Genomic DNA, 20,130 nt, shown 5'->3' on the forward strand with positions numbered 1-20,130 from the left:
CCATTTGAGTAGAATATGAACTGATACAGTATCTGTTTCATTTTCTAAGATAAACGGGACAGGCAGGCAATATTTCGTTCCTCCGGGGTCTCTGGCCCACACTCCACTCCAGCACAGTAGCAAGTGGCGGTAATACACTAACAACGTGGGATGCCAAACGCCCAAAAGTACCACAGAAGAAGTAAACGGACACGAACAGTGACCAATAACAATTTACACTTGGGCGTTTTTACTGTATTTAGACGTTTTAACACACTGGAATACTTACCTCGGTTAGTCTAAAATTTGCGTTGGAGACAGGACTTGGTTGATAGACGCATGTTATCTAGGTAACGCTAGCTAGCTGCTGCCAATGGCTAACTGTATGGTTTGGAGATCTGTAAACTCGTAGACGACGACTATGCAGTGTTTCGTTTAAAAATAACTCAAAGCCAGAAAGAAAACAGGTCATTGCGGAGTAAACTACAGCTACTGGAACTAACGCTATCATGGGAGCGCGCAGAGAGGACAATGCGAGAGCGCGTCCTCCCCAGTCTTCCCAGTAGTGTCAAGATCCTCGACCGATACAGAGGAATGACAAGAGGTACATTTTGCAGAAGGCTGAGGGGCTTGGTACGGTGGGATTTGATCTGTTTGTTAACTTGGCTTTCGAAGACTTTAGAAAGCAGTAGAAAGGAAGTGCAGGATGGATATAGGTCTGTAACAGTTTGGGTCTAGAGTGTCTCCCCCTTTGAAGAGGGGAATGACCGCGGCAGCTTTCCAATCTTTATGGATATCAGACGATACGAAAGAGGTTGAACAGGCTAGTAATAGGGGTTGCAACAATTGCGGTGAATAATTTTAGAAAGAGAGGGTCCAGATTGTCTAGCCCAGCTGATTTGTAGGGGATCCAGATTTTGCAGCTCTTTCAGAACATCAGCTATCTGGATTTGGGTGAAGGAGAAGTAGGGGGGGGCGGGCAAGTTGCTGCGGGGGGAGCATAGCTGTTGGTCGGGGTAGGGGTAGCCAGGTGGAAAGCATGGCCAGCCGTAGAAAAATGCTTATTGAAATTCTTGATTATCGTAGATTTATCGGTGGTGACAGTGTTTCCTATCCTCAGTGCAGTGGGCAGCTGGGAGGAGGTGCTCTTATTATCCATGGACTTTATAGTGTCCCAGAACTCTTTGAAATTAGTGCTACATGATGCAAATTTCTGTTTGAAAAAGCTAGCCTTTGTTTTCCTGACTGGCTGTGTATATTGGTTCCTGACTTCAATGAAAAGCTGCATATCGCAGGGGCTATTTGATGCTAATGCGGTACGCCACAGGATGTTTTTGTGCTGGTCAAGGGCAGTCAAGTCAGGAATGAACCAGGGGCTATATCTGTTCTTAGTTCTACATTTTTTGAATGGGGCATGCTTATTTAAGATGGTGATGAAAGCACTTTTAAAGAACAACCAGTCATCATCTACTGACGGGATGAGGTTAATATCCTTCCAGGATACCCCGGCCAGGTCGATTAGAAAGGCCTGCTCTCTGAAGTATTTTAGGGAGCGTTTGACAGTGATGAGGGGTGGTCGTTTGACTGCGGACACGGGCAATGAGGCAGTGATCGCTGAGATACTGGTTGAAGACAGCATAGGTGTATTTGGAGGGCAAGTTGATCAGGATGATATCTATGAGGGTGCCCATGTTTAGTGATTTAGGGTTGTACCTGGTAGATTACTTGATCATTTGTGTGAGATTGAGGGCATCTAGCTTAGATTGTGCGACGGCCGTGGAGTTAAGCATATGCCAGTTTAGGTCACCTAACAGTACGAATTCTGAAGAGTGATGGGGGTCAATTAATTCACATATGGTGTCCAGGGCACAGCTGAGGGGGGTCTATAACAAGATGCAACAGTGAGAGACTTATTTCTGGAAAGGTGGATTTTTAAAAGTAGAAGCTCGAACTGTTTGGGCACAGACCTGGATAGTATGACAGAACTCTGCAGGCTATCTCTGCAGTAGATTGCAACTCTTCCCCCTTTGGCAGTTCTATCTTGACGGAAAATGTTGTTGTTGGGGATGGACATTTCAGAATTTTTGTTGGCCTTCCTCAGCCAGGATTCAGACACGACTAGGACATCAGGGTTGGCAGAGTGTGCTAAAGCAGTGAATAAAACAAACTTAGGACGGAGGCTTTTGATGTTAACATGCATGAAACCAAGGCTTTTACGGTTACAATATTCACAATGAAAATCTGTCACCAATTGGGATGGAAACCTAGGTAGCTCCTCTCTGAGAACCTCTTCCCGCAATGCCTATAGGCGAATGGCCTCTCTCCTGTGTGGACCATCAGGTGCATCTTCAGTTTGCCAGCCAGGGCGAAGCGCATGTGACACTGGGTACAACTGAAGGGTTTCACCCCTGTGTGGACACTGGTGAATCTCCACCTTCTGGGTACAGCTGAAGCCTTTGTTACAGAACATGCAGAGAAACCGTTTCTCTTTACCATTGCCCGATGTTGCTCCCCGAGCCTTGGCCCTTTGGTCATTTCAGTTCTGAAAGGAAGTGGCCGTGTGAATCGGAACGTGTCATCGATGTGCACACTGGGTCGCGATCTCTGAATGCGTGTAAAGGGGAGTGGTTGGCGCAATTTAGATTTGTCTCTAAGCTTCCCCTGTAATCTAAGAAATCTCTGCCCTGTGAGAGTCACCTAGGAGACGGACAATTTTCATTCCATGTGGGAGGAGCGTCACCCTCCACTTTCACCTCTACCACTATAGCCTCCCCTTTCTTATCTTGGCAGCCTTCAGAGTATACACTACTAATGTACTGGTTCCAGTCCCCTCTAGACAGATCAGTCTGTGTCTCTAAACCCAAGCGCATGTTGCCAGGGGCCATCTCTGTAGCGTAAGAACAAGACAGATCATCACCGCCAGTGGCTAACGTGTCACCATCTCCATGGGAATGAACCATCCTTTGGCTATGTTGAAATACCGGTAAATACTCTGAGCCAGGAGCAGTAGGACAACCCAGTGGCCCCAGTCTCTCTGGGTCTGATCTGTGGTCAGATCCTGTGTGCAAGAGCCTTTGTGTTACAATTAAAGTCTTGATGTCGGTCTCTGACTTGAGGACGGCGTTCAGCGTTCCACTGCTTCGGGTCCAGGGCTGCGCTGGGGCAATGGTGGGGTCATCCGTGGCTACAGGGGACGTTCCAGCTGCTACTCCAGTCTGGATGTCTCTGCTGTGCCGTCGGTCTTCCTCTCTTTCAGACCTCTCCTGCTTCACCAGAGATGATCCTCCAGGACCTGCAGCCTCTGCAGACTGACAAGAAGAGAGGAGGTTATTACCTGTACATGAGTCGAATTGGATAAAAATGTCGTAGGGAAGTCTCACAAGCTCCCCTATGGCAAATACATGAGGATGTACATGTAAACAAGTGAATAGCTGAGGGGAGTCTTCCTGAAATATCCCGAGACCCAGTAATTCATTTTTGTCCTTTCTAATGAACATTTGTTTTTGATCTAAAGCCATACATGCCACTGTGTTAGATCCTGTTGTAACTTTGAGAGGACATTCTGGGCTTTTCAATGATATCACGTGGGGGTGTGTCACCATCATTTTTTCTTTATGGTTCTTCAAAATGGCTACCATCACAATTAGCACGTTTTATGGTAAGTGTGTGTAATTTAAGAGTTTGATATTCAAATTGTTTCTAATAGGTAAATATCTCAGAAATAGTAGAGTTTATGGCAGTTTAATCATTTTTTCAAATTGAATAAGAGCTTGTTAATAAATGTCCTCTGTTCATATTTAGTACCAACTGAGTATAATGGGCTCTACAGTGCACATACAATAAAATCTAGACATTTTTTTCACCAAAAATGAAGCCAAATTATGCATAATTACTCAAAAATATGCATAATTCCCTAGCCTTTTTTGTACTGGGTTTCATGTAAGCAAGTGAATAGCTGAGGAGAGCCTTCCTGAAAATAAACTGGCCACATTTGATTTACAAAGTAACACCATTTTTATGCAACACTATTACACTAACCTCTATCACGATAATGTGCTGGATTGAGGTTCCACTCCCCTCACCAACAGTGATTGTTTGGTCATCTCTCCAAGCATTCTGTCCCACTGGATTCACAAAGCTCCCGTGGCCTCCAGTGAGATGTCCTTCACCTAAGAGAGTGATTGGGGGAAAAGAGGTGGTCAGATACTGTATCAGTTCATATTCTACTCAAATGGACTCATTACACTTCATTTCTGTATCCCATTCTCTCTCATACAGACGCAAATATCTCTCTCCCTTATACTGCCCACACTATATCAACACACGTTCTACTGTTTCTATTTCCTGGCAATAATATTTTCCTATGATATGTAAAAACCAACAAACCATGCATGAGAGCACCAGTTGTTCTGGACAACTGTGTGATCATGCTCTGTGTAGCCGATGTGAGTAACACCTTTAACTTCTTATGGCTGGGGGCAGTATTGAGTAGCTTGGATGAATAAGGTGCCCAGAGTAAACTGCCCGCTACTCAGGCCCAAAAGCTAGAACATGCATATAAGTAGTAGATTTGGATTGAAAACACTCTGAAGTTTCTAAAACTGTTTGAATGATGTCTGTGAGTATAACAGAACTCATATGGCAGGCAATGGTGGGAAATCTGAGGTTTGTAGTTTTTCAACTCTTTGCCTATTGAATATACAGTGTCTATGGGGTCATATTGCACTTCCTAAGGCTTCCACTAGATGTCAACAGTATTTAGAACCTTGTTTGATGCTTCTACTGTGAAGGGGGGGGAATGGGAGCTGAATGAGTCAGAGGTCTGCCAGAGTGGCATGAGCTGGTCACGTGCGTTCACGTGAGAGTTAGCTTGAGTTCATTGCATTTCTGAAGACAAAGGAATTCTACGGTTGGTACATTATTTTAGATTTATGTTAAAAACATCCCAAAGATTGATGCTATACTTCCTTTGACATGTTTCAACAGACTGTAAAGGAACTTTTTGACTTTGTCTGCTCCTAGTGATAGCGCGTCAAGAATTTCGGATTACTGGGCTGAACACGCTAGCAAAAAGGGAAAAAGAGAGAACTTTATTGAACAAAACATACATGTATTGTGTAACATGAAGTACTATGAGTGTCATCTGATGAAGATCAAAGATTAGTGATAAATTTTTCTCTCTATTTCTGCTTTTTGTGACTCCTCTTGTTGGCTGGAAAAATGGCTGTGTTTTTCTGTGACTAGGCGCAAACCTAACATTATCGTTTGGTGTGCTTTCGCCGTAAAGCCTTTTTGAAATCGGACACTGTTGGGATTAACAACAAGTTTATCTTTAAAATGGTGTAAAATACTTCTATGTTTGAGGAATTAAAATTATGAGATTTCTGTTGTTTTGAATTTGGCGCCATGCACTTTCACTGGCTGTTGTTATGTCGATCCCGTTAACGGGATCTAAGGCATAAGAAGTTTTAAACAGGTTAACTTTCACAAGGCTACAGTGCCAGATGGATTATCAGGACATGTACTCAGAGCCTCCACTGACTAGCTGCCAAGTGACATTTTCAACCTCCCTGGCCCAGTCTGTAATACCTACATGTTTCAGGCAGACCACCATAGTCCCTGTGCCCAAGAAGGCCTGGTAACCTTTCTTAATGACTATCGCACTCTAGCACTTACATCTGTAGCCATGAAATGCTTTGAAAGGCTTGTCATGGCTCACATAAACACCATCATCCCGGACACCCTGAACCCACTCCAATTTGCATATGGCCCCAAAAGATACACAGATGCAATCTGTATCGCACTCCACACTGCCCTCTCCCATCTGGACAAGAGGAACACCTATGTGAGAATGCTGTTCATTGACTACAGCTCAGCGTTAAACACCATAGTGCCCTCCAAGCTCATCACTAAGCTAAGGACCCTGGGACTGAACACCTCCCTCTGCAACTGGATCCTGGAATCCCTGACGGGCCACCCTCAGGTGATGAGGGTAGGCAACAAAACATCTGCCAACACTGACCCTCAACACTGGGGCCCATCAGGGGTGTGTGCTTAGTCCCCTTTTGTACTCCCTGTTCACCCACAACTGCGTGGACTCGCACAACTCCAACACCATCATCAAGTTTGCTGACAGCACACGTTGGTAGGCCTGATCACCGACGACGATGAAACAGCCTATAGGGAGGTCAGAGACCTGGCAGTGTGGTGCTAGGACAACAACCTCTCCCTCAACAGCAAGACAAAGGAGCTGATCGTGGACTACTGGAAATGGAGGGCTGAGCACGCCCCCATTCACATCGACGGGGCTGTAGAGGAGCAGGTCGAGAGCGATTGACAGCATATTGACTGGCTGCATCACCGCTTGGTATGGCAACTGCTTGGTAACCAACAACAAGGCACTACAGAGGGTAGTGTGTACAGCCCAGTACATCACTCGGGCTGAGCTCCCTGCCATCCAGGAACTCTATACCAGGCGGTGTCAGTGGAAGGCCCTAAAAATGGTCAAAGACTCCAGCCACCCAAGTCATCAACTGTTCTCTCGGCTACCGCACGGCAAGCAGTACCGATGCACCTAGTCTGGAACCAACAGGACCCTGAACAGCTACTACCCTCTAAGCCAGGCCTGGGCAACTCCAGTCCTTGAGGGCTTGATTGGGGTCATACTTTCCCCCCCATCCCTAGCAAAAACACCTGATTGAAAATAATTGCATTTTTAACTGAAGATCATGTTTTGTTGATTATTGGAGTCAGTTGTGTTAGCTTGGGCAAAAGTGTGACATCAATCAGGTCCCCGAGGACTGGAGTTGCCCAGGCCTGGTCTATGCCATAACACTGCTAAATAGATAGTTAAATAGCCCTGGTAGCTATTTGGTTATCTGCATTGACCCTTTCTGCACTAACTTTTTGGATTCATCACATACCCTGCTGCTACTGTTTATTATCTATCCTGTTGCCTAGTCATGGTATTCCTAGTTATATGTACATATCTACATTACCTCGTACCCCTGCACATCGGCTCGGTACTGGTACCTGTGTATATAGTCAAGTTATCGTTACTCATTATGTATTAATTATTTTCCTATTATTTCTCTATTTTCTCTCACTCTGAATGGTTAAGAAGGGCCCGTAAGTAAGCATTTCACTGTTAGTCTACACCTGTAGTTTACGAAGCATGTGACTAATAAAATTTGATTTGACAGCAGTGGTGTAGCCTATGGGCGATATGGATATCACATAAGGTCTATTATTGATATCTACATAGCCATTATGTGATTCACACCGCCGCTGTGCTGGTTGTGGATGGCTGTTCACAGATGTATAGTTGTATTTTACCCCAATAATGGTTGAATTGAAAAGTGTAGGCTAAGCTACCTATCAATCATTGTTTATGCGACCCATGGACAGCCAGTAAAAAATGTGCTCTTGTAACAGCTGCATAACCCGGATCCCAGTCTATGGAATAAAAGTTTGAGGGAGTTCCTCCCTTGTAAACTCCTCTGTGGTATTGTGCTCCACTAATACTGTCAAAAACCAGTTTAATTTAAGATGACCACAAGTAGGGCATTTTTTGCTCAATCTAATTTGTGCGTTTAAAAAAAAACAGGCCTAATGGACACATGCTTAAAAGCTGCAAATTATCGAGATAAAGTGTCCCCCATAGAGATCCTATTAAAAAGTAGTTCTATGGTATCACCAACAAAAAATGTAATAACAGCTGAAAGCATGCCTTTTAATGAGAGCAGCATATTTTTTAACCATGTTTTGAAGCAATGAGCCCTCCATGACAAAAACAGAGTTGTTTTTAATGTAAATTTACACTGAGTGTACAACACATTAAGAACACCTTGCTTTTTCCATGACAGACTGACCAGGTGAAAGCTATGATCCCTTATTGATGTCACTTGTTGAATCAACTTCAATTAGTGTATATGAATGGGAGTAGACAGGTTAAATAATGATTTTTAAGCCTTCAGACATGGATTGTGTATTTGAGGCATTCAGAGGGGGATTGGGCAAGACAAAATATTTAAGTGCCTTTGAACGGGGTATGGTAGTAGGCGCCAGGTGCACCGGTTTGTGTCAAGGCCTGCAACGCTGCAGGGTTTTTCATGCTCAACAGTTTCCCATGTGTATCAATAATGGTCCACCACCTAAACGACATCCAGCCAACTAGACAAGTTTGGGGAGCATTGGAGTCAACATGGGCCAGCATCCCTATGGAAACCTTTCAACACCTTTTAAAGTCCATGCACCCACGAATTGAAGCTGTTCTGATGGGAGGGGTCATTCATGTTTTGTACACTCAGTGTATCTGAAAGTGATTGCTGTTTAGCAGTCTGATGACCTTGAGATAGAAGCTGTTTTTTAGTCTCTCGGTGTCTCTAGCGGTGTGAACAGGAAGTGGCTCGGGTCAACTGCAAGGCTCTCCAGAGGTTGGTGCAGTCCACACAACGCATCACCGGGGGCAAACTACCTGCCCTCCATGACACCTACAGCACCCAATGTCACAGAAAGGCCAAGAGGATCATCAAGGACATCAACCACCCGAGCCACTGCCTGGTCACCCCGCTACCATCCAGAAGAGGAGGTCAGTACAGGTGCATCAACGCTGGGACCGAGAGACTGAAAAACAGCTTCTATCTCAAGGCCATCAGACTGTTAAACAGCAATCACTGGCCACTTTAATAAATGGATCACTAGTCACTTTAAATAATGCCACTTTAAATAAATGTTTACACATCTTACATTACTCATATGAATTTTATACCATATATTGCCAATGCTGCTCAGCCATCGCTCATCCATATATTTCTATGTACATATTCTCATTCACCCCTGTCGATGTGTGTATTAGGTAGTTGTTGGGGAATTGTTAGATTACTTGTTAGCTATTACTGCACTGATGAAACTAGAAGCACAAGCATTTCGCTACACTCGCATTAACATCCGCTAACCAAGTGTATGTGACCAATACAATTTGATTTGAAAGCCGCTCAGACTCAACCTTTTGCCAAATGTACCTCTTTCCATTCCTCTGCATCGGTCGACGATCTTGACACTACTGGGACGTCTGGCAAAGACGCGCTCCCGTGACACCTTCAGTTCTAGTAGCTGTAGTTTCCTGCGCAATGTCCTGTTCTCTTCCCGGCTTAGAGTTATTTCCAAACGAAACACTGCATAGTCGTCGTCTACGAGTTTACAGATCTCTGCCACGGCTGTATTCGCTAGTACCTCCATGATGGAGGCTATTTGAGTGTGAAAAACCAAACAGTTAGCCATTGTTAGCAGCTAACTAGCGTTACCAGAACACCTATCGAGTCATCTCTAAAGCGAATTAAACACCAAGTAAGCTACTGTGCAGTCAAATTAATCATGTTGAGTACCAGTGTTTAAGAAACATCCAATTAACAATAAAAACGTTAACGGGGAACTTGTTCTTGGTCACTGTTTACTTCCGTTTACTGAAGAGCAAGGATCTTATTGGCTGACGTCAGCTCAAAGAGCGTATGTTAATTGAAAACCGGTACTGCATATTACAAACTCCTATTCATGATCACGGTATTTCAAGCTGAATAAACTTCTTTTTTAGCAAGAATAGAGTAGAAAATAATGACTTTATTCCATCATCAATATTAAACTGTCCTTGTTCTAGCCTAAGTTTACTGTCTCTCAAAACAAGTATTTACTCAAGCCTGTTTCAAATGACAAGTTAACTAAAGGTTAATGCGGGGTATTAATTACCCTCTTACCAAGACACTTCATATAACTATAATATTTCAGCTAAAGAATAGTTCCCAAACATCTTCTGCATACATAAAGCCACACCGCTACGATTTCCCCCCTTGGTGGACACTCCTATGTCTGATAAGGCTAGTCAGGAAGGAGAAGCTCTTGTAACATAGTTTGCACTTGAAAGGCCTCTCCTTGGTGTGAACAGTCTGGTGCCTCTTCACATAGTTCGCATGAGCCGGCTTGTCTGAATCCGTCCTAATACTCGGCCTCCCTCTTTGTGACCCAATGACAGCAGAGGACGTTTTCTGACCTCCATCCTTGAGCCATTGTTTGGGTGTTGATGGGATTGTGTGCTGTGTTATAAACCAGACACCTCTTGTGATGAACACCCATTCTGACCCTGTCTGTATTGGTGGGGTAACAGAGGAAGCCTAGATCCAGGTCCAGACCTATGAACCAAGTCACCAGGCATTAGATGAAACCCTGAAGGAGAAGACAGACCTGCTGATAGACTACCACCCGGGGTTTCTCCCACCACTATCTGTGAAGGCTGAAGCCCAGGGTGACTTGCTCTGTTAAACAGGAGTACTGTGCTTTTGTATCACAGGAACAGGAGGGTCTATCTCTATCAGCCCCAGACCCTGCTCCATCCCTGCACTGAGACTGTGAAGAGAAGGGTCTGGGCTGCAGACTGGATCACTGACTGGAGCCTCTGTCTCTCTGATGACCACCAGGACTGAGGTTGTTCAGTCCACCGGTTGTGTTCTGTGTGGTTGAGTCTCTATCCCTCTTGGTTGGGTCCTGACTCAGGAAGGAAGAGTAACTGCTCCTGATCCGGGGCCACCTCAGAGGTCCAGTCTCTACACCAGTCTCTCCAACCAGTAACACCGGATATCAGCAGATCTTCATGGACTGGAAACTACAAAGATTATACAGAAATGCATAAAGGTTTAAAAGACATTCTTTGCTGTACACAGAAACATGTTATAAAATGCTAACCACAGTCAAGCCTGTACCTAATGATGGGTATGAATTTCTGAGCTTTAAATGTTAATAATTAGTTATAGAGACCTGAGGGGTGCTATAGCCAAGGGGCTACACCAGAGGTTAATGGTTATCTGTAGGAGGAAGGTATATGGTGGATGCAATCAAGCTTGGAATGTACTGAGTGCAGGGAAAACAATCACGTGGCAGCATTGATCAGGGGAGAGAACCATGGATTAGTGATGAAAGGGGTTGAGGTCAGGTTAAGGGAGAAGGAAAAGTTTATTGCCAGTATCACTTAGTTTCCTGCAAAGCAATAACAATATGGAGCAATTCATGGAGTCCAAACTCAGTCTCTGCAATGATACAAAAATAATCAGGTCAGTCAGCAGAGTCAATTTAGTATTTAATTTAAACAAATAGCATTACAAATCACATGTATTGCACAAAACGATACATGACAAGTAGAAAAACTTCTCACAATTGACCTTTTCTGTAAATCTAGTACCTTCGCTTTGATGTAACTATAGAATACTTTGGAAATGGTTCAATATTACACACAGCTTCAATACATCATGAATTAAGGCACTATCATTATCTCACTATAAAACACCTAAAGACAAAGTTTGTCACTTCATTAGTGAAGCATTTTTACACCATCCATCACCATATCATCTACTCAGCCTCATCATACTCATTCTTTCCTCAGTTCACCTCATCCAGTTCCCGATACATCCATTACCAACAGAATTAACTACAAACTAACTAGTATTACATTACATGTCTCTCTATACTCTATACATGGGCCGTGTGCATTTTCTGCTGGTGTATCCTGAGGTAGCTCCTCTCTGAGAACCTCTTCCCACAGTGTGTACAGGCAAACGGCCTCTCTCCTGTATGGACCTTCAGGTGCATCTTCAGCTGGTGCTGGCGGGAGAACCTCTTCTCACACTGGGGGCAGCTGTAGGGTTTCTCCCCTGTGTGGACTCTCTGGTGCCTCTTCAGGTTGGACGATTGAGAGAAACTGGCCCGGCACAGCTGGCAGCCAAATGGTTTCTCCCCCGTGTGCATCCTCTGGTGGATCTCCATCTGTTTGGGGAAACTGAAGGCTTTCCCACAGAACGAACATGGGAAGCGCTTCTCTTTGCCACTGGATCTGCTGATAGCAATACTACTACTACTGTCAATTGTCAATGGACTTGTGTAGCCATTAAGTGTTGAGGCATTGGCATTGTCTGAGGTCTGGTTTAACAGGAGAGTGTGAGGAGGACGAAGGCCAGAGAGTGTCTGTGTTGTCGCAGGGTCAATGTTCAAGTTGATAGATCCTTTAGAAGGAAGGCTGAAGGCAGAACCTGTTAGGGCATTAACCTGAGGCACCATCAGTCTCTCTGAATCACAACTATAGGAGCAGGACGGAGAATTGCTAGCCGAGTCTGTGTCTGTTCTCATACGGATACCTCCCCATCCCAGCGGACTAAATCTACACCTTGCCCTGGTTTCAACTAGTATGTTGTCATGGAGATTAAGTTTAGATGTTGTTTTGTGTTCAACTGTCAGTTTCTGGTTATGTTGAACAATGCTCCCTAGCCCAGAGTTAAGGACGCTGTCCCATCCACTGGCCGCCACTATGTCGCCTCTGGTCCAGGCCGGCTTATTGATGTTATCCCTGGAGCCCTTGGCTGTACTCGTCTGGGTTTGGGAATCCAAGATGGCCATCCAGTCTCCACTGTTAGCCTCCAGCCAACCATCTACAGGAAGAGGTTACAAAATAGACTTTACAGACATGGAAGAGAACTCGGGTCCCAAATTATTGGCACCGCTGATAAAGATAAAGCAAAAACAGGAACAGCAAAATAGCCCCATAACATTAAAGCTCTACTACCATATTTTACCGTAGGTATGAGGTACTTTTTTTTGCATATGCTTCCATTTTTCATTTTTTCGACGCCAAAGAGCTCTATTTTCAAGTCATCTGGCCAAAGCACCACCTGGAGTTTGATAAACGGCATTGGCACTTGAATTGAAACCGGTACTATGAGGAGGAACGAGCGTGGTGTTGGAGTGACGTCAGCTGACGTAAGACAATGGGCTATATGTATTTCTCCTTTACCTTGCTCCCCCTTCTTTAGTCCACTTGGCAGGTCAATGCTCTCTGGTTCGTCTTCTATTGTCTCCTCTTTGACTAGCAGCAGATCAGGCTTCCCATCCTCCATGTCTACTGGCTGTAAGAGATGCAGAGTGAGAGGATGTTGGATCAAGAGATCTGATATGAGCACCCTGCTATGGAGCATATTCTGATTGGGCAACAAGGGATTGGTATGAGTACTATGCAAACGTGTTAGTTGATTTGATTACGTGACACTTTATTTAATGCTTTGATCAAAGGCATGGTCCCACACTTTAGACTAAATTAATCAAGAACTGGGCCCGTATCCACAAAGAGTCTCAGAGTAGAAGTGCTGATCTTTCCATATAATCCTATTCATTATGATCTAAAAGGGTAAACTGATCCTAGATCATCACTCCTGCAATGAGAGGCTTTGTGGATACAGACCCTGACCTAATACCATTCAGACAGTAGTTTACAGTGGGCTCACCTCAGCGAGACTGAGTGTGGTCCTGTGCAACTCAGCTGGTTCCTCTGTGGATTCAGGAGGTGTAGTCTGGTTGTCCTCCATGATCATGGTCCCCTCAGGGTTCCGTAGACCCTCCTCACACCCCTCATCCTTCACCAGCAGCACCTCTGAACCCTCATCCTTCACCAGCAGCACCTCTGGACCCTCATCCTGGAAGAGAAAGGTGATACAGATTAAACAGACATACTCCCTCAGGTACGTACACACACACAGATAATAAACATGTTCAACATGGAGTGTTTACGCTTCCCCACTACATTTGAGTCCTATACTGTAGTTACAGAATGACTTCATTGTTGTTAAACTCATCATGGTGGACATAAATATGATGATGTGTGTAAATATAAGTCCGCTATTTAGAACCTCTTCTCACAGTGTGTACAGGCGAACTACATTTCTCCAGTGAGGATCTTCAGCTGGTGCTGGCGGGAGAACTTCTTCTCACATTCTTCTGTACAATTTCTCCCTTGTGTGGTTCCTCTAGTGCCTCTTCAGGCTGCCAGCCTCTGTAAAGCACATGTGACACTGGGTACAGCTGAAGGGTTTCACCCCTGTGTGGACACTCTGGTGAATCTCCACCTTCTGGGAGCAGCGGAAGCCTTTGTTACAGAACATGCAGAGGAACCGTTTCTCTTTACTGTTGCCTGATGTGGCTCCCCCTCCCTGAACCTGAGCTCTAGCCCTGTCATTTGAGTTCAATACCTGATTAAAAATAAGAAACGATGTGGACACTGGGTCGCGATTGCTGAATGTGTGTAAAGGGGAGTGGGTCGCAACATTTAGATTTGTCACAAAACTTTCACTGTAATCTAAGAAATCTCTGCCCTATGAGTATCCGTCTCCTAGGTGACTATCTGGATTCCATGTGGGAAGAATGTCACCCTCCACTTTCACCTCATCTACGACCAGACCCTCCCCTTTCTTATCTAGGCACCCTTCTGAGTTTACACTACTACTGTACTGGTTCCAGTCCCCTCTAGACAGATCAGTCTGTGTCTCTAAACCAGAGGTGGGAGGGACCAAGTCACTATTATTCGAGTCAAAACCAAGTCACAACCTCCGAGTCTCACATGCTAATGTTTTAGCATTTGTGGTACAAATCCCATTCAAGTCATTGGAAAGATGTGACTTTGTTGAGCTTCACAATCAATTTGATATACTTTTGGATTATTTGGACATGATGCATGAAAAATGCTAATATCAGTGGCCTGTTTTGATGTTTGAAAGCCCATACACATAAATACCCCACTAAATTGGACAAGAGGCCACTAGCTTCTTTTTTGAAAAACGCCCTATAGAATCCTGGCCTAGCTCCTCATGTACCAGAGACCTAGCAGAGCTGTTACTCACAAATACAGTGTGGCAAAAAAGTATTTAGTCAGCCACCAATTGTGCAAGTTCTCCCACTTAAAAAGATGAGAGGCCTGTAATTTTCATCATAGGTACACTTCAACTATGACAGACAAAATGAGAAAAAAAATCCTGAAAAATCACACTGTAGGATTTTTAATGAATTTATTTGCAAATTATGGTGGAAAATAAGTATTTGGTCACCTACAAACAAGCAAGATTTCTGGCTCTCACAGACCTGTAACTTCTTCTTTAAGAGGCTCCTCTGGGCCTCCCGGGTGGCGCAGTGGTTAAGGGCGCTGTACTGCAGCGCCAGCTGTGCCATCAGAGTCCCTGGGTTCGCGCCCAGGCTCTGTCGTAACGGACCACGACCGGGAGGTCCCTGGGGCGACGCACAATTGGCCTAGCGTCGTCCGGGTTAGGGAGGGATTGGTCGGTAGGGATGTCTCATCGCGCACCAGCGACTCCTGTGGCGGGCCGGGCGCAGTACGTGCTAACCAAGGTTGCCAGGTGCACAGTGTTTCCTCCGACACATTGGTGCGGCTGGCTTCCGGGTTGGATGCGCGCTGTTTTAAAAAGCAATGAGGCTTGGTTGGGTTGTGTATCGGAGGAAGCATGACTTTCAACCTTCGTCTCTCCCGAGCCCGTATGGGAGTTGTAGCGATGAGACAAGATAGTAGCTACTACAACAATTGGATACCACGAAATTGGGAAGAAAAAGGGGTCAAAGAAAAAAAAGAGGTCCCTCCACTCGTTACCTGTATTAATGGCACCTATTTGAACTTGTTATCAGTATAAAAGACACCTGTCCACAACCTCAAACAGTCACACTCCAAACTCCACTATTGCCAAGACCAAAGAGCTGTCAAAGGCTGGGAAGACTGAATCTGCAATAGGTAAGCAGCTTGGTTTGAAGAAATCAACTGTAGGAGCAATTATTAGGAAATGGAAGACATACAAGACCACTGATAATCTCCCTCGATCTGGGGCTCCACGCAAGATCTCACCCCGTGGGGTCAAAATGATCACAAGAACGGTGAGCAAAAATCCCAGAAAGACCTGCAGAGAGCTGGGACCAAAGTAACAAAGCCTACCATCAGTAACACACTATGCCGCCAGGGACTCAAATCCTGCAGTGCCAGACGTGTCCCCCTGCTTAAGCCAGTACATGTCTAGGCCCATCTGAAGTTTGCTAGAGAGCATTTGGATGATCCAGAAGAAGATTGGGAGAATGTCATATGGTCAGATGAAACCAAAATATAACTTTTTGGTAAAAACTCAACTCATCGTGTTTGGAGGACAAAGAATGCTGAGTTGCATCCAAAGAACACCATACCTACTGTGAAGCATGGGGGTGGAAACATGATGCTTTGGGGCTGTTTTTCTGCAAAGGGACCAGGACGACTGATCCGTGTAAAGGAAAGAATGAATGGGGCCATGTATCGTGAGATTTTGAGTGAAAACCTCCTTCCATCAGCAAGGGCATTGAAGAGGAAACGTGGCTGGGTCTTTCAGCATGACAATGATCCCAAACACACCGCCCGGGCAACGAAGGAGTGGCATCGTAAGAAGCATTTCAAGGTCTTGGAGTGGCCTAGCCAGTCTCCAGATCTCAACCCCATAGAAAATCTTTGGAGGGAGTTGAAAGTCTATGTTGCCCAGCAACAGCCGCAAAACATCACTGCTCTAGAGGAGATCTGCATGGAGGAATGGGCCAGAATACCAGCAACAGTGTGTTCAAACCTTGTGAAGACTTACAGAAAACAATTTACCTCTGTCATTGCCAACAAAGGGTATATAACAAAGTATTGAGATAAACTTTTGTTATTGACCAAATACTTATTTTCCACCATAATTTGCAAATAAATTCATTAAAAATCCTACAATGTGATTTTCTGGATTTTCTCCCCCTCATTTTGTCTGTCATAGTTGAAGTGTACCTATGATGAAAATTACAGGCCTCTCATCTTTTTAAGTGGGAGAACTTGCACAATTGGTGGCTGACTAAATACTTTTTTGCCACACTAACTGTTTCACGTTTAGAAGTGACTTTTTCTAACAAACAAATGGAACCACTATGGGGAGTACGATGGCACCCAATTATGGTCATCTTTATATGGGACAATTAGAGCAGTGGTTCCCAACCAGGGTTACTAGGACCCCAGGGGGTACTTGAGAAGACTCATGAGACCATAGACTTACTGATAAAATGCACACGAGGTGATACTTCAGGGGTACTCCGGGCAGAGCAAAATTCAGTTGGTGGTACAACAACTGAAAAAGGTTGGGAACTACTGGCTTAGAGCATGATCACATTCCCAACCCTGATCAGAATCCCTTTTTTTAATCCATGATCAAACTATATCAATGTTATATAGATGATATATTTGTATTATTTGATGGGACTCTCACTGAGCTTGATGTTCCATGAGTTTCTTAATAAATCAAATGATCATTTCATTTCACCGTGGACTTTGATTACAATAGTGTCAGCTTCCTTGGCATTCAGATCACTAAAGAAAATGACACACTCATCACCGATCTATACAGGAAGCCCACAGTTTGAAACAGGCTTCTAAGAAGTGGTAGTTTCCACCCCATTCCTCTAAAGAAAAGCCTGTCAGTTTAACCCATAACAGTCTAAGCCAGGGTGGGAGGGATTCTACTAAACTATATGGAATTGTTTTAAGAAGGCCATACCAAGAATAATTTTAATATTTGATTTTGAATTTTAAGACCCCTTGAAGTACCCCCCCCCCCCAAAAAAAAAATCTATGTGAAAAAAATCTCATGTTGGACCTTACTGCTATTAGCCCACACAAACGCAATGAATATGAGATTCACTACATTGTACAACAGATAGCCCCTCCAAAGAAAATCTAAAGTAAGTTAATTCTGAAGTGTCTGTCCTATATCTGAGAGATATAAAAAATATTGGGAAACATTTGTAATTTTCTACATGTATTTAACCCCTTTTTTTGTCACTAAATAGACTCCAAATATATTGCCATTGATTGATGAATTGTCCTCTGGCTCTGGATGACAGCTTAGCTTCCCCAGCCCCAGTCTCTCTGGGTCTGATCTGTGGACAGATCCTGTATGTAAGAGCCTGTGTGTTACAGTTAAAGTCTTTGTGTCGGTCTCTAACTTGAGGACGGCGTTCGGTGTTCCACTGACCTCCATGATGCTGCGTTGGGTCCTGGACTGCGCTGGGGTGGTGGTAGGGTTCTCTGTGGCTACAAGGGGCTCCCCTGCCGCTCCAGTCTGGACGTCTCCGCTGTGCCGTGGGTCCTCCACTACTTCAGTCATCTCCTGCTTCACCTCAGGACCTGTAGCCTCTGCACCTGCAGACTGACACAAGAAAAGAGGAGGTTATTACCGGTACATTAGTTTTATTGGATAACAATGTTGTAGTGAAGTCTCACAAGCTCCTCTATGGAAGATAAATGAGGACGTACATGTAAGCAAGTGAATAGCTGAGGGGAGCCTTTCTGAAATGAACTGGCCACATTTGATGTACTGTAATTTTAATGTGACAATATTGCACTGACCTCTATCATGACAACATGCTGGGTTGAGGTTCCACTCCTCTCATCAACAATGATTGGTTGGTCATCTCTCCATTTATTGTGTCCCGCTGGCTTCACAAAGCTCCTGTGGCCTCCAGTCAGATGTCCTTCACCTAAGAGAGCGATTGGGGGAAAAGAAGTGGTTAGGTTAGCAACTGTCAATGCTCAACAGTATATTGTATACTATTGATACTGTCTAGAATTGGCCAGGATGTAAGGTAACACTTATCAACTTCTTGATATACTATTTATAGATTGATTATGTTTCATGCATCATTGTTTTCTATTAGTAAATAGGAAATACAGTAAATCAAGAATCTGGTTAGAATACGATATTGTATCTTTGTGCAAGATAGCTCAGCAATCAGAGGAATTATAGAATACTATCCAACACCCAATTCTCGTTAACACAAGTCACACGTGCAGAGGGGAACTAGCCGACAGGCACTGTTCTATAGCTATAGAACGGCGACAGGCCGCGCACCCACGCCTTTGCAAAATGTACCTCTTGCCATTCCTCTGTATCGGTCTAGGATGTTGAAAGTACTGGGACGACTGGCGAAAACGCGCTCTCGCATTGTCCTCTCTGTGCGCTCCCGTGCCACCTTCAGTTCTAGTAGCTGTAGTTTCCTCCGCAATCCCCTATTTTCTTTCTGGCTTTGAGAAATTTCCAAACGAAACACTGCATAGTCGTCGTCTACGACTTTACAGATCTCTGCCACGGCTGCATTTGCTAGCACCTCCATGATGGAGGCTATTTGAGTGTGAAAAACCATACCGTTACAGTTAGCCATTGTTAGCAACTAGCTGGCTAGAGTTACCTAGATAACATCTATCAACCAAGTCTTGTCTCCAACGCGAACTAAACACTACATAGGGTAGGTATGTGATGCTGTGTAGTGAAATGTGTCATATTGAGTTCCAGGGTGTTAAAAAAAACTTTGAAATAACAAAACCCTAACGTGGAAATGATTATTGGTCACCGTTCACTTCCGTTTACTTCTTCCTCTATGGTATTATGGCGGTCCGCAACAAATCGTTTAGGGGGGGTATGCCACCGCCTGCTGCGTTCGCCCACTGTTCTGGAGCGTGAATTCATTACACTTTGTAGCTAGATTTCCAACTAATTGTCGCCTACTGTTCTGGAGTGAGAATGAATTACACTTTGTAGCTAGATTTCCCAAAAATTGGCGACAGATTTTCATGCGAAAATTCAAAAATATGCATAAAGAAAATATGCCCATTTTTCCCACCAGCATTGTGTTTCCACCAAACTGACTTGTGGATAAAAATCAGTGCGTGATTACTTTTTCCCTTAATTTTTAATTTACCGAAAGCTACATTTAATGTTCAATGTGTTTCTATTGCATTTTTCAACTCTACCATAGTTTTGCCACATTAAATAGCAAATGTGCCTACTTTGGTCTTGGTAGCAGGAAATTAGCTTAACAACTGCAAAATAAAATCTCTCATCATCATGGCAAATTGTGAAGAATAGCATGAGAGTAGCTATAAAACAGCATACAGCAAAACATCCCTCAAGAGAGGCAATATAAGTCAAACTGTGTAGAATTTCAGGAAATGCATTTAAAAATTGCATATTTTATTTTCCAGGGAATACCCCCTACCCCTCATCTACTGCGCACCATAAAGTTTTTTTTAATGCATTTTAGCTAACCCTAATCCTTGTCCTAAACTTAACCTAGTTCTCTTAACCTGCTACGTTAATTCTCCATGTGATATATAAGGCCTAAAAGCCATACATCATTTCACAGAAACAGTTCCATAAGACACACTCACACAGAGGTGGAATAAATTCAGCCACACATACGCCTAACTATTGATTCAGGACCCCGGACAGCAAATAAAACAGGTAT

The 20,130-nt window shown here is 44.1% G+C and overlaps 2 protein-coding genes and 1 long non-coding RNA gene across 3 annotated transcripts; 1 reads left to right on the forward strand and 2 right to left on the reverse strand.

The window, feature by feature from the left end:
- Positions 1–2,173: 2,173 nt before the first annotated feature.
- On the reverse strand, positions 2,174–9,450 carry LOC109894087 (uncharacterized). The gene is made up of 3 exons (XM_020487318.2): positions 9,003–9,450; positions 4,018–4,148; positions 2,174–3,287 (listed from the first exon to the last, which is right to left on the reverse strand). The coding sequence occupies exons 1-3, from the start codon at positions 9,259–9,261 to the stop codon at positions 2,673–2,675; spliced, it is 1,005 nt and encodes a 334-aa protein (XP_020342907.1). The 5' UTR covers positions 9,262–9,450; the 3' UTR covers positions 2,174–2,672.
- A 1,637-nt stretch (positions 9,451–11,087) lies between these two features.
- LOC109894104 (Kruppel-like factor 18) lies at positions 11,088–19,322 on the reverse strand. Its single transcript, XM_031828150.1, has 6 exons — positions 18,759–19,322; positions 18,236–18,366; positions 17,862–18,035; positions 13,296–13,484; positions 12,809–12,920; positions 11,088–12,446 (listed from the first exon to the last, which is right to left on the reverse strand). The coding sequence occupies exons 1-6, from the start codon at positions 19,045–19,047 to the stop codon at positions 11,494–11,496; spliced, it is 1,848 nt and encodes a 615-aa protein (XP_031684010.1). The 5' UTR covers positions 19,048–19,322; the 3' UTR covers positions 11,088–11,493.
- Positions 13,414–14,068, forward strand: LOC116374626 (uncharacterized). Its single transcript, XR_004210518.1, has 2 exons — positions 13,414–13,529; positions 13,710–14,068. It is a non-coding gene; the product is annotated as an uncharacterized LOC116374626 (long non-coding RNA).
- Positions 19,323–20,130: the final 808 nt, after the last annotated feature.

Source organism: Oncorhynchus kisutch, linkage group LG7 (genome assembly GCF_002021735.2).
Source record: "Oncorhynchus kisutch isolate 150728-3 linkage group LG7, Okis_V2, whole genome shotgun sequence".
NCBI classification, from domain to species: domain Eukaryota; kingdom Metazoa; phylum Chordata; class Actinopteri; order Salmoniformes; family Salmonidae; genus Oncorhynchus; species Oncorhynchus kisutch.

Excerpts from the sequence above, each read along its gene's own strand:
- LOC109894087 (XM_020487318.2), bottom strand. The coding sequence starts at position 9,261 with ATGGCTAACTGTTTGGTTTTTCACACTCAAATAGCCTCCATCATGGAG. Across the intron at positions 4,149-9,002 it reads ATGCAGAGGAATGGAAAGAG|GTGAAGGACATCTCACTGGA; the intron begins GTACATTTGGCA and ends TCACTCTCTTAG. Across the intron at positions 3,288-4,017 it reads AGCACATTATCGTGATAGAG|TCTGCAGAGGCTGCAGGTCC; the intron begins GTTAGTGTAATA and ends TCTTCTTGTCAG.
- LOC109894104 (XM_031828150.1), bottom strand. The coding sequence starts at position 19,047 with ATGGCTAACTGTAACGGTATGGTTTTTCACACTCAAATAGCCTCCATC. Across the intron at positions 18,367-18,758 it reads ATACAGAGGAATGGCAAGAG|GTGAAGGACATCTGACTGGA; the intron begins GTACATTTTGCA and ends TCGCTCTCTTAG. Across the intron at positions 13,485-17,861 it reads CCCAACGCAGCATCATGGAG|GATGAGGGTCCAGAGGTGCT; the intron begins GTCAGTGGAACA and ends TTTCTCTTCCAG.